The sequence below is a fragment of the Pararge aegeria genome, chromosome 14, assembly GCF_905163445.1.
Source record: "Pararge aegeria chromosome 14, ilParAegt1.1, whole genome shotgun sequence".
In the NCBI taxonomy this organism is placed as follows: Eukaryota; Metazoa; Arthropoda; class Insecta; order Lepidoptera; family Nymphalidae; genus Pararge; species Pararge aegeria.
Genome location: NC_053193.1, coordinates 17068979 through 17083971, shown reverse-complemented (window position 1 = coordinate 17083971; position 14993 = coordinate 17068979). Strand labels below are relative to the sequence as shown.

The 14993-nt window shown below is 35.5% G+C and overlaps 1 protein-coding gene across 1 annotated transcript in view; it reads right to left on the bottom strand.

Moving 5' to 3' along the window:
• Positions 1–511: 511 nt before the first annotated feature.
• LOC120629600 overlaps positions 512–14993 on the bottom strand; it is a 31605-nt gene continuing 17123 nt past the window's right edge. The window contains exons 2-4 of the mRNA XM_039898575.1: positions 9140–9289; positions 1206–1314; positions 512–565 (exon numbers count right to left, since the gene is read on the bottom strand). Coding sequence (XP_039754509.1) covers positions 1222–1314; positions 9140–9283 — 237 coding nt within the window. The 5' untranslated portion in view covers positions 9284–9289 and the 3' untranslated portion in view covers positions 512–565; positions 1206–1221. The remainder of the gene's footprint in view (positions 566–1205; positions 1315–9139; positions 9290–14993) is intronic.

Here is a 14993-nt window from a genome sequence, read left to right as displayed (position 1 = left end):
TGAACATAAAAATTTCAAAGCTGCCAATTTTGAGTTTTGAAATGTGTTTTGTCACTTATCAAATTCCATTGAAGTCCCTTTAAAAGACAAAGTGTTTGGAGTGTGGTCTTTCTCTTTAGTATTACGGCTTATTTACTAAAGGTTACATACCTTTACATAATTGTTGTAGACTTATTTGCTCGATCCCTATTTAAAGGTGTCAAGGTTTTTATGAATATTTCCGGATCTGATCCTTAAATTACGTTATTTTGCTCTGATAGACTTCGCTTCATTGAGAAGGTAATTAGAGGGTAAAAGGAAGACCTTAGGTAAGATACCTAAAAACATATTCAGCAGTACAATAGATACCTATTCCGTATTCTTATCAAAAAAATATCTATCTAAAAAAAAAAAACGTACAAATTAACTTATAAAAATATTTATTAAATTTTATTTCATAAAATATTCGAGTACTTCAACTAAATCTAAAAAATAATACAAAAAATATATTTTTTATGAATAATAAAACTCTGTCATCCGAGATCACACCTTAGCTTCCATCATTTCTTCTTATCACAATCGCTATCTGCAAAAAAAATAAAAAAAAGGCTTTATCCATTTTTACTATTATACTATACATACTTGCGATTTTACACTATGTTTTTACTAGGTATTGTATAACACATTTTGTTTTAGTGCCTACCTAGGTTCATATTCATTTTTGTAACCTAGTTACGAGTTTTCAAAATAAAATAGGTAGGTAGAAATAGTACCTAGTTAGCAATAGCAATGTTTGAAAAGAAATACTCATGTTTCGAAACTTACAATCTTAAAATATTATAATACTTAGATAAGAACCTGCCCAGAATACGTAGGAATTATATTACATTTAAAAAACTGTATTATAATACAGTTAAAGGCTTAGTAGTTTAAAATTAACTAGCTATCCTATGAGATCGCAATCCAGTTAACTTATGATCTCACAGGAAATCGATTACATTTTTTTTAAGTTAGTTAAAAATAATTATCAGAAATTAGAAATTAATTAGAAAACACAGAAAACGTTTCCCAACAGCGCCCTCTGGTAAAATCCTATCGTACTTTTTAATAACGTTATTAGGCACGCCATCTATCAAAAGGCTTTGGAACGACATTGCATCAAATTCACATGCATCGCCATCTATGTTGTTTTTACGGAACTTCTAAGGAAAAGTAGGTTTTGTTACCTGTCACAAGAGGTCGCTAGTGCGTCCGCCGGTCATCCCGCCCGGTCTTCTGCTGCTTGAGGTCATTGATCGCGGTGACGCTGCCGAAGAGCACTTTCGCTGTCACTTGCTGCAAAAATACGCGTTGTTAGATCGATGTCTGATAACACACTATAAACATACGTTATTTCTATTCAAATAATTGTGGCCGAACGGTCCTTAAACTGGCATAATATAGTGACATCATTTCAATCTGTCATAATTTAGTGAAAGTACAGAAATCTTTTGTTAAATATGCGTTGATAAAGTTAAGATTCCAAACGCAATTTTATACGTACCATACCTATGTAGGATAAGGCAATGATTGAAAATACATTTATTACTGGATAGATCATTATCATTTTCATAGTATATCATGGAATTCCGCAACGTAACGTGTTATATACTATGAAAATTAAGCTTAATTTTCACTTTTTAAATAAATGAACTGAAAAAGTCCGTGTTTATCATAATTCTTGACAGTTTATGTTACTAGTATCCATACTAGTATACAATATAATCCTAAGAAGTGGACTATATTTTCATCGGCTTACAAGTCTAAAGCACAATAAGTGCTGTTAAATTGTACAAATATGTTGATTAAATAATGATAAGATTATCTACAGAAAGAGTTTCTTGCCGGTTTATCTTCTTTTTAATATCCTTTTTCCACACAGGTGCAGTGTTAGAGTATAAGACGACGTTTTTAAATACCACGTACAGCAAACGTCATATAGCTATGATACGATTTGCATTAAGATTTCTACGAACGAAATGCATTTTGGGACGTTAGTTTCTACTACACAAGGATTTTAATGTCACTTTTTTAATAATAAAATCCTTTATTGCCATACACTATTGTTAATATGTAAAAGATTTTTAACTAAATGTTCATCAATTAATATTAACAATATGGCAAATGGCCGCAAACTCAGCCTTATTCTGTGCATTAGCAACAATGCTCAGCGCTGATTTTCTGCTCCAGTATCAAACTGAGCAAACAACCGCATCGCCCGTTGCGTTATTACTATAAATAATAAAAAAAAAGCCTTTTATTCCATGCAAAATAATATTACAAACATAGTAAAAAAAGAATGAAGTAAAAAATAGTGTCTATAAATTTTACAGTACAAATTCGTTTTAACATTTTTTTTCTTTTATTTTATTTAAGAATTAATTTATTATTGGTTTTAATCATTCAGGTGAAGGCCTCCTCCAAGGATTTCCATTTTGGACTATTTTTGGCTGTTTGTAACCAAAAATAGACCTATACCCAAATATAGATATAACGTTATTACTATAACAAAAGTTAATTTTCAATAATAAATTGAAATAAAAAAGAACAAATAAGACTAAAAAAACAGTACATATTTGATAGTATAAAGTAAACAAGTAAAATTGTAGAAAAAATAATATGACTTCCATCTGCCCATCACTTCGGTCCAACTTCCCAGTTGATACCAATCGTGATTTTGTTAAATTTACTTTACATATAATTTACATTTGACCATAAAGCAAACCAGTGCCTAAAGACGAAAGTCTTCGAACAGTGCGTGTTGCCAGTGATGACCTATGGCTCTGAAACATGGTCGTTAACTATGGGCCTCATAAGAAGGCTCAGAGTCACTCAGCGGGCGATGGAGAGAGCTATGCTCGGAGTATCTCTACGCGATCAAATCAGAAATGTGGAGATTCGTAGAAGAACCAGAGTTACCGACATAGCTCAACGAGTCGCGAATCTGAAGTAGCAATGGGCCGGGCACATAGTTCGGAGAAAGAATGGACGTTGGGGTCCCAAGGTGCTGGAACGGCAGCCCCGAACTGGTAAGCGCAGCGTAGGTCGGCCCCCAACGAGGTGGACAGACGACATTAAGCGCGTCGCAGGTAGCCGCTGGATCCAAGCGGCTCAGAACCGTGGAACTTGGAACTCCCTACAAAGACCTATGTCCAGCAGTGGACGTCTAGCGGTTGATATGATGATGTGATGATGTGATGATGGTGAAGCAAACCGTGATTTTGTCTAAATTTATTTTCGTTGAAATCAGCCCTTAATCCTAATGTATTTATTTCTCCAATGTAAAAAAAATGCGTAGAAATAACATGCTATTGTCAAACACTAGCAGAAGTGTGTAAAACACTAAAACTAACTAGCACTACAAAATACGGAAAATATTTAACACCCACGGAATGTTTTTAGATCACAAACTTTCCCATTTTCCTTATTTTATGGTAAACGTTTAGAACATTAGAGGTAAAATAATTACTTTCAACTGCTTAATGAATGTAGCGTCAAATCGTCTGTCCGAGAAACGCTACTAAAGTGCAGTGGTTCTTAATGCTTCAATATTGGACGTGTATACGGATTCTGTATGTTCTTAATTCTGTGTGTAATATATGAAATGTTGACATAAACAGCAGTAAAACAAATAGCTTATTCAGTGAATTTTATTTTATATACTCTCATAATCAATTACATAGGTTTTTCTGTTACCACGGCACGCCTGAACAACTTTAAGCCTCGAGACACGCAGAATAAGCATTTTATTCCGTAAAAACAAAGGATTTCTACGGGATTTTAAACAAAAACAAAGCCGCGGGTGCAGTTACCTACCTACAAAATAAAACGAAAACCTTAATTTACAAAATACTAGCGGACCCCAGCGCCATCTGTCGGGCTAATTTGTGCATCTATACCATCCAGGGTGCCACCTAAACGTATACCAAAAAATTCATTCATAATTTCAATTCATTCATTGAAATCGGTCCAGCCGTTTAGGAGGAGTTCAGTGACATACACACGCACACAAGAAATATATATATAAAGATAAGATTTCAGACTTGTTCACTTTCGTTCTGACGCCGAGTGGCAGCGACATATCTGAAATACCTATACACAATCCGAAGTATCTAACGAGGACCAATTAGAAAATAGAAAAAAAACCTGAAAGCCCGTTTTCTCGGCGGCCGGCGTGACAATTTTATATCTTTGAAAAGAAAACTTGAATTACCCGCATTTTTCAGCGAGGCAGTTGGAAAATAGGTCAGAGAACGGCAATTTAGTTGAGAAAGCAAAAAACTTTTTGGCGGTGCTCTTTTTAAAAACGCTTGCATGTGTGTCCGGTAGCCATAATACTGTGTTAGGTACATCGTCCTGTTTTTCGGGAAAAATTCATTCAATTTAAAAAAAAAATCTCTATTCATATAGGCTTTTGTAATCGTCAAAGGCCTGCGCTTTGTTATATAGAACCTTTGTGGGGTTTTATCTGCTCTGAGTGAATGTTTTCACAATAAAATCTTCTAAACAAACATAAATAAAAAAATGTCTAAGTCTTTGTGCGCCATTGGTTGAGTTATGAAAACCTATTTGTATATATAATACAAGTTGATGCCAAAGAATTAAGAACATAGTTGATGCATATAATTTCTTAAACGCTGGATTATATTTGGATACACTACAAGTTTTAAGGCATGTGAAATAGAAATCACGCGTTTTGGTCAGTCTTAACTCAGTCAGTCAGTTAGACGCCTTTCTTTTTTTATAGTTAATTGACGGACCTCAACTTGAGGTATAGGATTTAAGCCTAAAATAATTTTATTAGGTTTAATAGGTTTATAGGTTTAGTACCATAATGTTATTGTGTCCTTAGACCTGATTTTATATAGTTTAAATCTTAACCAAAATAGATACTTTGCTAGATGGCAGTTGATGATGAAGCCTTAGGTGGAAAGTGCCTTCTTAGGAGTCAACTGTGACTCGTGATTTATAAGTATCCGTAAGTGAAGTCAGACGTCATTATTTAGATGTTATTATATTTTGAATTTAGAATTATTGTTAGTAAAATCTGTGTTTGTCTTGGAATGATCCCAAATGATCGTCAACCTACAAGTTAGGGAATAAAAAAAATATATTGGTCTCTTTCCACCTTGGCTCGCGTTCAAAGCATTGAGAGAGGTCTGTGGTCATTAGGCCACTCCGGGCACCTCCGCAGTGCCTCGTAAACCCCTCTCATAACAGAGTGCCTAATTCTGTTACCTACGTTTTTCTTTAGTTATTTTTTTCTCAGCCAAATGATGATTAGACGGTTACGGGAAAATATTCTTGCTCTCTGTAAGTGTGATATTTTTTTGTATATGTGACGGTATGTTCTGAAATATTAAGGGGAATGAAAGGCTGCCTTACATATCTTACACATTATCAAATATATTTTAAGATTTTAACATAATGACAGTGTATATATAGTAAGTATATATTTGAAAATTTAATGTATGTTCATAAAAACATTTCTTTATTTAAGAAAAAATGTGACTGCAATAATTTCAACATTAGCAGTAAGAATAAACTTACAGTGCAATATACAGGTTACGTAAAATTGAAAATTCGTTTTAAGGAAAATGCATAGAATTCTACATTAAACTACCCATTGACATCTTGGAGATGTCTCTAAAAAAGTTCAAAGTTTGTATTAAACGTAAGCTTATAGAAAAGTTCTATTATACATAAGTAGTAGAAAGGGCTACGTAATCGATTAAAAACCTTGGGTGTGAATTATTGCTCTAACAAGGGTGGCTCTTCTAATAATTTTAAATGACAATGTGAGATGGTGATAACAAAAAAAAAACACCCGGCTATGTTTGTTGTGGGCTTCTTCTTAGACCAGGACGCGTTTGAAACCCTCGTAACATTAGTTTTAAGTTTACGAATATGGTTATCGCCATCATCTCACCACTACTGTGTACTTCTCATGTAATGTACGCATCACAAGTGCCACCCATGGGGCCTAATTGATTAAAGATATTTTTGACTTTGACTTTGACTTTTACTTTAGTGAAATAGATAAATGTTATCATGCCAATTATTTATTTAAATTTATGAAGTGAAGAAATGAATCTCTTCAATTAATAAATTTGCATTTTAATCATATTATTAATATTGGCTACATATTATAGAAGCGGTGAGAGACCAGCGGCAAGGACTACGGCTTCACTTTCGCGGGGCCGAGTTTGAATCCCAGTACGCACCTCTAACTTTTCTAAGTCACGTAGGAAGTAACAAACATTTGAGCGGCTTCTATAAGTTTGGTGAATGTCACGTGCTTCAATTAACATAATTGTCAAGTTTGACGTCATAGCATTAATTATCCTCGTTTTTTGTTTAAAGTTACTAATATTTTTACGGCTTCTTAAGGTTTTGTGAATATGACGTGCTTAAATTAGCGTATACCTATACTCTCACTGATTTGTAGAATATACAAGGCGCGTGGTATCTTTCTGGTCGTGTCGGAGCTATAGTCCCATCGTCTGTGGCGTGCATTTCTTACATGCACGAAAGCGCTGCCTACCCAAAAAATTTCATACAACTCGCAACGGAGGAGGATTTTGCCATTTTATGCCATATTATGCCATTTTACTTCTTGACTCTGGTCAGAATTCCTGTGCACGCCACTGCCAATCGTACTATGGGAGTGAGGGAATAGAGAGTGCACCTGCGTTTGCGCACACACTTGTGCACCATAATATCTCCCACGTGGTTGAAAACTCGCTTGGAGACTCTTATTATACTGTGTGATTTTTCATTTCACTAGATCATTAAGACGCATAATCTTGTGAATAAAATGAACTATTAATATAGCATACATATTATAGAAGTTGAGAGAGACCCGTGGTGAGGACTTCGGCTTCACTTTCGCGGGGCCGAGTTATGTGGCCGAACTATTAATATAATTTAGCAGTTAATGACGTCATAAACTCTTAGGTTTTAATCAGCTTTGTGTAATACACGCCGGCCAGCATCTCAGAGCCCATTCTGAATAGTGCTAGAGACAGACATTGTTTCTACACCTGGAAAAGTTAAACTGTTTGTTGCACTAAATACGCAGTTCATGCTTATTTCTGCCGCTAAGCAACATTATTGTAGTGCTGTTTACGGTCTGAAGGGGTCTTGGTTGGTGTAGTTATAGGTGCATGAGGCTCATCACCTACTCAAGTTTATTGCACGTGTATTTGCATGCCTTGTGAAGTCATCTCGGTTTATTGGCGACGGTTCTAGAATAAGGTACGCTACTTGGTTTTGCGAAATACCGCCAGCAAATAACTTCCATTATTTCTTTCAATCAAAGTCATACAAAATTACAGTCTTTGGGATTTCGTTCGAATACACTTCGGCTTGAATTGGCGTCATAATGAAAAGCTGGTCAAAAGTATTAAAGAACTGGTGCAAATTGGATCGAAAAGGCATCATTAAGAATGCGAGCGGCAATTTTATCGTTTATGGTGACGGAGAAAGGCTTTTGATTACCCTGATTGTGACGCTCACAAGAATTGGTGCGTAATTCGATGTATAAGTACCTATCTGCGGGCGTTTGCTTTGTGAAAAATATATTTTACATTTTTAAGTAGGTGCCAAGTAAAACATAATTTGTACAATTACACATAATTTGAAGCGGTGATAGCCCAGTGGGTAGGAATTCGACTTCACTTTCGGAGGGCCGAGTTCGGATCCCAGCACCTCCAACTTTTCTATTCTAAAATATCACTTGCTTCAACGGTGAAGGAAAACATTATAAGGAAACCTGTTGAGAGTTCTTCATAATGTTCTCAAAGGTGTGTGGAGTCCACCAATCCGCTGGGCCAGCGTGGTGGACTACGGCCTTAACCCCTTCTCGTTGTGGGGGGGAGAGCCGTGCCCTGTAGTAATATCGATATGATGATGATGAATGTGTACAACGTTCGCTAAAGTAGCTAGGAAGGTAGTTAGCAATTTTTACATTTTACTTCACCAGACCGACTTGAAAATAACGTAGTAAAGAGTATTTTTTTCACTTTTTAGTTGAAGTATTAATATTTCCGAAGGATGTTTTTTTACTTATGCAAAATCGTCGAAAATCCAAGAGTGAAAATATCGAATGTTTAATATATACCTACTAGCTGACCCGTGCAACTTCGTTTGTACCAAATCGGTTATTACCGGAAAACACGAATAAAATGACATTTTCTAAAAATGAATCCTAGCTAGATCGATTTATCGCCCCCGAAACCCCCTGTATTCTTTTTCATGAAAATCGTTGGAACCGATTCCAATTTCCAATTATTTATATACAAGAATTGCTCGTTTAAAGATATAAGATATGTAGTTTACGTAGGTAAGGTAGGTAAGGTGCATATATTTCAGACTACAAAGGTGCATGTGTTATTGATTCACAATATACTTTATATGTTTATCTTAAATATCAAAAACGAAGTCAGTCGCCGCATCTGTCTGGTCTGTCTGGGCGCGAAAAATTAAAAACTACCGAACGGATTTTCAAGCGGTTTTCACTAATAAACAGAGTGACTCAGGCGGAAGGTTTTAGTGTATGTTTAATTATGGTTTTCTGTAAGTTTGATGTAATATAACGATGTTAATTGCTCTAACTTCATAGCTTAACATTAATTTACTGATACGTGATGATAACAACAAAAAATACCCGGCTGTTTGTTGGGTCTTAGACCAGGGCAGGAACCCTCGTAACTTTAGTTTTAAGTTTACGAATATGGTTATCGCCATCATCTTACTACCGTACATCATCGTACACATTTCTCATGTAATGCACGCATCGTAAGTGCCATCTATGGCTTACCCGAATAAAGATATTTTTTGTAAGCAAGTATGTACTTATATCATAGCTTTGAATTTAAATTGGCGAATTATGTAAGTATACATGTATGAGCGCTTTATAAGTGCTTGCTGTTTAAGCTGTTTAGTTACGAATTACGTAAGCATATATAAACGCTTCATAAGCGCCTGTGAAATGTCAACATGAACAAAGAAAAAAATATATATTTGAATTTGAATTCGGAGTGTGCTTTGACAACACTATCCTGTCTGTAATGATTCTGAAGTTATCCAGCGGGCTGTAGTCTGATAGAGAGAGTGATACCTGGTAGCTTCCTCCACTCTTCACACTAGGGGGCGTGTATCCCCGACCCCCGTAGCCCGGTGTGGCGGCGCCGTGATACAGGGTGTTGTTGTTCGCGTCGCGCGTGGTGGCCGGCGAGTACGTGGACTTGCAGTTCTGCGACATGGTGCTCTGGAATTGAGAACAATCTCATAAGTAGATGGACCAACTGACCATCTGTGAGGAAACCATCGCATATACAACGTGTTAATAAAAACCGAAATAACACTTCACATGCTTTACAGAAACATTATTTACTGTCTCTGAGACTTATCTGTGAAACCGAAATAGTGTTTGAGTAAAGCACGACCATAGTTTTTTGTTGAAAGAAAACAGATACAGCCCTAACATCACATGCAAAATTAGAATCAATTGACTCCTGTCACTTTATTAGGTACGCGTTGTGTAGTGTAGGTACTATGCTCGTGTCGGTATTTTATCTTCAATAGGGTTGTCATAAGTAAAAACTTATAATGCTTGGTTTGTATGGAAAAATAAATATGCCGCCCTGTGTCCACAATTTCCTATTCTTAGAAGTTTTCTTTACAGCCGTTAACTCACCAAAGCCTTCTTAAAATTTTAAATCCTATCTATATATGATTTATGTCTTTGTCGATCTCCCTGGCGCAGCGGTGAGCGCGACGTGAGGTGAGTTTAAAGTTGGAGGGTTTGATTCATGGTGGTTTGGTAATTTATTATTCCCGAATTTACTCTGGTCTGGTCTGGTGGGAGGCCTAAGCCGTGGCTAGTTACCACCCTACCGACAAAGACGTGCCGCTAAGCGATTCAGCGTTCCAGTATGATATCGCGTAGAAACCGATTACGGGAATGGGTTAACTATAACTCCCTAAAAGGTTAGTCCGCTACTTGATATTGAAGTCTAAGGCTAACTTGTACCTAGTGTAAATAATACGATGAAAATAAAGACTCCCCATTGTATTAAGCGAGGTTATTATACAATTGATGAATTTCTTAATGACAAGGTTGCTTGGAAGGATCCGGCTCCGCTTTCATCTCTCACAAGATAGAAAAATGAATTTTGAAATGTAAAATGTAAATTGTTAATGTTGGAAAAGAGCAACTGCTGAGTTTCTTGCCGGCTTCTTCTTGGTAGAATCTGCCTTCCGAACCGGTGGTAGAGTCACTACACACAGACAGACTTGACGTTTCAAAAGTGCTTATATTAGGCCTGAAATAAATGAATTTTGAATTTTTTTTTTTTTTTTAAGGCCATACATCCATATAGCCGGAGCAATGGGGATTGATTTGTATCAATATAAGTTTTGTGTAAAGGAAGGAAAAGATACAATTGAAAAGCTTAAAAATAATACGTGTTAAAGGTGATCTCTTCCAAGATACCTATACAAAGGGATCTGATAACTGTGACGGGAAATCACAATAGTATACAATAAGAAGTGCGTACATAACATGATACCGAAGATCTATTTAGATCCCTAAGTTGAAATAATATATTAAATCAGATGCAATCAACGATTGATGAACTTCTTAACGACTTGTATGTAAAAAAGCCGAAAATTCTAAGGTTTGAACACAACTGTAAAATGATGTTCAAAAAGAGCAATCTGCTAAGTTTCTTAGCCGTCTCTTCTCGGTAGAATCTGCCTTGTGAACTGGTGGTAGAGTCACTACAAACAGGACTGTCTTGACGTTTTAAAAGTGCTTATAAACTAGACCTGCTTGAAATCTTTCTTAGATCCAAAGAATCGGATGTCTATCCGATATATATGTAGCCTTAGTTACAGATGATAAAAAAACATAACAAAGAGTATGACAGGTTATTTTATACATAGATAAGGAAGGATATTAAAGGATTGGCAATCTACACCACTACATTATTGCAATAAAAAAAAACAACAGATTTCCGAATACAAAAACATCAAGCATTCTTTGTTAATTTGAATGTTTTTTGTATGAAACTGTGTTGTAAATGATCAGTGGGGACGGATCCAGCTGTTTGGAGCGTGAAGGCTTTAATCAAAGGCTTTTAATGAAAAGTCTGTTTTGCATTTTCGGAATCAAGTTGCGCCAAACTCCAGCGTAGGCCCAGGGTTGCCACTTTGGTTAAAGTTTTTGTTAGAATTATTTTAAAATTTACTGCATAAAAAAAATATAAAAAGGCTAGCTTCATATTAAAGATGAATGAATGAATGAATTAATTAATTTTTATAGCTATAATTGATGGACCTAGCAGATGGTCTAGCCAACGTAAGAGTTAAACCATCGTCTATGAACAGAACACGTCACGCATGCATAGAAAACGTCTTACTAAGTACTGCCGCTGTGTTGATCAACCTGTGTAGGTTTTCCTCATATGCCTATAACTTCACCGGCACACACGCCCTACAGACTGGAAATAAGAATGGCAGTAGTACTTACCCAGACGCACTCTGTCATCAATAGATCTACTACTACTAAACTAGATTTTGTACAAACTTAGTTAATGAAAAATTTTAATTACTGGAGTTGGAGTTTGCTGGAAGCACCAAAATAATGTTCACGGATGATTAAAAAAGCATCTATTAAATACGCATGGCTATATAGCTAAACCGATGTTAGCAGAATTTTGCCGACTGATGGCAGATCAGAGAACAGCTGTCACCTTCCCACGAGTGCTTCTTCTTCTTTCCGTGTGACCAGCGTGATGATTCAGCACACTCGGGAAAGGTATTTAATCCAGCAGTGAACTGTTTTAGGCTCCAGGATCAAAGACAAAATGTATATATATAATAATCATTTAATTTTTTTATTTGGTAACTATGACCCATCTACACTAGTATACAACAGAATAATTAAAAACTACACTAAATAAAAAAAAAAACCAACATGAAATATTAATGTTAAATATACAAAAAGTTACAAACTGGAATTTCTGCCTCCAGGAAGCCTTACGTGGGGTTTAGCTTGTACCTAAATAAAAAAAAAAACAAAATCTTGTAAAAGCAGGTCAACAGAAAAAAAAAATATAAATTTATTTCTGCTTAGTTAATTAGTTTATTTTAGGCTTAACTATTCTTGGCTACCTTGACACATACTAATCACTGGTTAACAAACTTCTTTATAACAATTGTACTACAATGACCGTACGCAGCCCTGGGAGCAGAGTAGGTAGAAACTACAAAAGCTTCATCGAATTGCAAATTGTGATAGCTGGGCGGGAGTCTAGACGCACACAGGGCCTCTCGGATTCAAATTAAACTTTCAGCGATTTCAGATCTAATTGTTTCACTACGTTATCGAAATTTCATAACTCACAGTGTTTTCCTTTCATCGGAAGACGGTACAATGAATGTTTAAGTATAATAGGCTTTAATCGGCGATAGACAGTTATCCGTGTGATGGGTAAGTTTTTTTAAAATTTTATTTTTTTGACTTTACTTCAAAATATCAGCAATGGACTATAAGTTAGGCCTGTCTGTCAAATCTCACCCGATGAGATGAAGGAGGCTATTGGGGGCTGCTGATATAGATTCTATTTTCGTCCTGCAGAAAAGGGCTGTTCGTGCGATATATAAAATGGGCCCACGCGAGTCACTAACGGATACATTTCAAGAAGTTAAATTAATAACGGTGCATAGTCAGCACATATTTGAAAATTTTATTTATGTCCATAAAAATATAACAAAATTTAAAAAGAAATTGGACAATATATTAAACGTAAAAATAAACCTGTAGTGCAGTTTATTAGGCTACATAAAATTGCTAATTCATTCAAGGGCAATTGTATATTATTTTATAACAAATTACAGAATGAAATCTTTGAGATGTCTCTCAATAAGTTCAAAGCTCATTTAAAACGTAAGCTTACAGATTTTTTTTTATAATGAATGAATGAATGAATGAAATACACTTTGTTGTACACCAAATAAAAAAAAAAAGCAAGCATTAGAAAAAAAAGGAGAAAAGGTACAATAGGCGGCCTTATCGCTTAAAAGCAATCTCAACCAGGCAACCTACCCACGACTTAATTGGATTACTTAAACGATAAAAAAGCTTGGGTGTGAATTGCTCTAACTTCATAGTTTACTTAATATTTATTTACTGTGAGATGGTAAAAAAAAAATACCCGGCTAAGTTTGTTGTGGGCTCTTCTTAGACCAGGGTGCGTTTGGAACCCTCGTAGCTTTAGGTTTAAGTTGACGAACGAAGTTATCACAATCCTCTTACAATGATGTAAACATATATGTATGAACGCTTCATAAGTGCCTGTGATAGGCCTACATGAATAAAGAAATTTTGAATTTGAATTTGATGGTATATAAGGCGGTCATATTAAAACTTTATCGGTTTCTACGCGACATCGTACAGTAACGCTAAAGGGCTAAGTGGTACGTCTCTGTCTGTAAAGATAAACAATTTTAAATAATTGTTAACTTTTTTTTTAGTAATGAATGAATGAACAAATGAATGAAATGAGTGAATGGAATTAGTGAATGAATGAATAAAATGTCTAAATGAATGAATGAATGAAATACACTTTTTTGTACACCAAATAAAAAAAAAAGCAAGCATTAGAAAAAAAAAGGAGAAAAGGGACAATAGGCGGCCTTATCGCTTAAAAGCAATCTCAACCAGGCAACCTACCCACGACTTAATTGGCGTGCAATTTGTAATACGTAAAATTGTCTTAAAGGGTGAATTTCATTACCAAAAACGTTTTAGAGGAATTAATTCTATTTAAAACTGCTTTGTTGTTTTTTTTTTTAAAATATTGCGCACACACATTTTGGACAAAATTAATGCGTATGCGACACAGAAGAAACTTAGAATAAAAATGAGGCGTGCAAAGGCGGTCTTATCGATGAAGCGATATCTCTACCAGATAACCTTTTGTACGTTTGGCCAGACAACCTTTGACGTTAGGGCAACCTTTGACGCTAAAATGCAGATTTTAATCCCGTAATTTGAAACAAGGAAGCAAGCTGTCTAAGAACGTGGAGTTAGAAACTCTCTAGAATATAGCTCTGTAGCAGTGAGTGTTAATCAGATGATATGATGATGATTAGATACGACTTCCTATTAGATAATGCGTATAATACCATTCGAGAGTGTGATCATAAGTAAACTATAAAACTTATGACGGCCGATTGGCGCAGTTTGCATCGACCCTGCTTTCTGAGCCGAAGGCCGTGGGTTCGATTCCCACAACTGGAAAATGTTTGTGTGATGAACATGAATGTTTGCCAGTGTCTGGATGTTTAAATGTATCTTCTAAGTATTTATGTATATTATTCATAAAGATATTCATCAGTCATCTTAGTACCCATAACACAAGCTACGCTTACTTTGGGGCTAGGTGGCGATGTGTGTATTGTCATAGTATATTTATATTTATATTTATTTATTAAATTCATTTTTAGTACAAAGTTGACATAATTATTTAATAGTGATTGTTTTCGTTTTCTCTTGGTTTTGCATGCACACACAGCGAAACATTGCACCTACATCTTAAATAGTCAGTTTGATATATTAACGTCTATATCACACCTACGTCACATCTGTGGTTATTTCTTTTTACGCCTTTGGTTGCCTAGAAGAGATTGCTATGTAGCGATAAGGCCGCATAATTGTACCCTCCCGCTTAATTGTGTTTATATATTCTAAGCAACCTTTTTCTTTGAGGTACAATAAAAATGTATTCATTCATTAATCTATATCAACTGGGCTGGAATCATCCGGCTCCGCTTTAATCTTATCACAAGATAGAACAATTAATATTAAAATTAAAAATGTAAAAATTAAACAGTTGATGTTGAAAAAGAGCAACTGCTGAGTTTCTTGCCGGCTTCTTCTCGGTGCAATCTGCCTTCCGAACCGG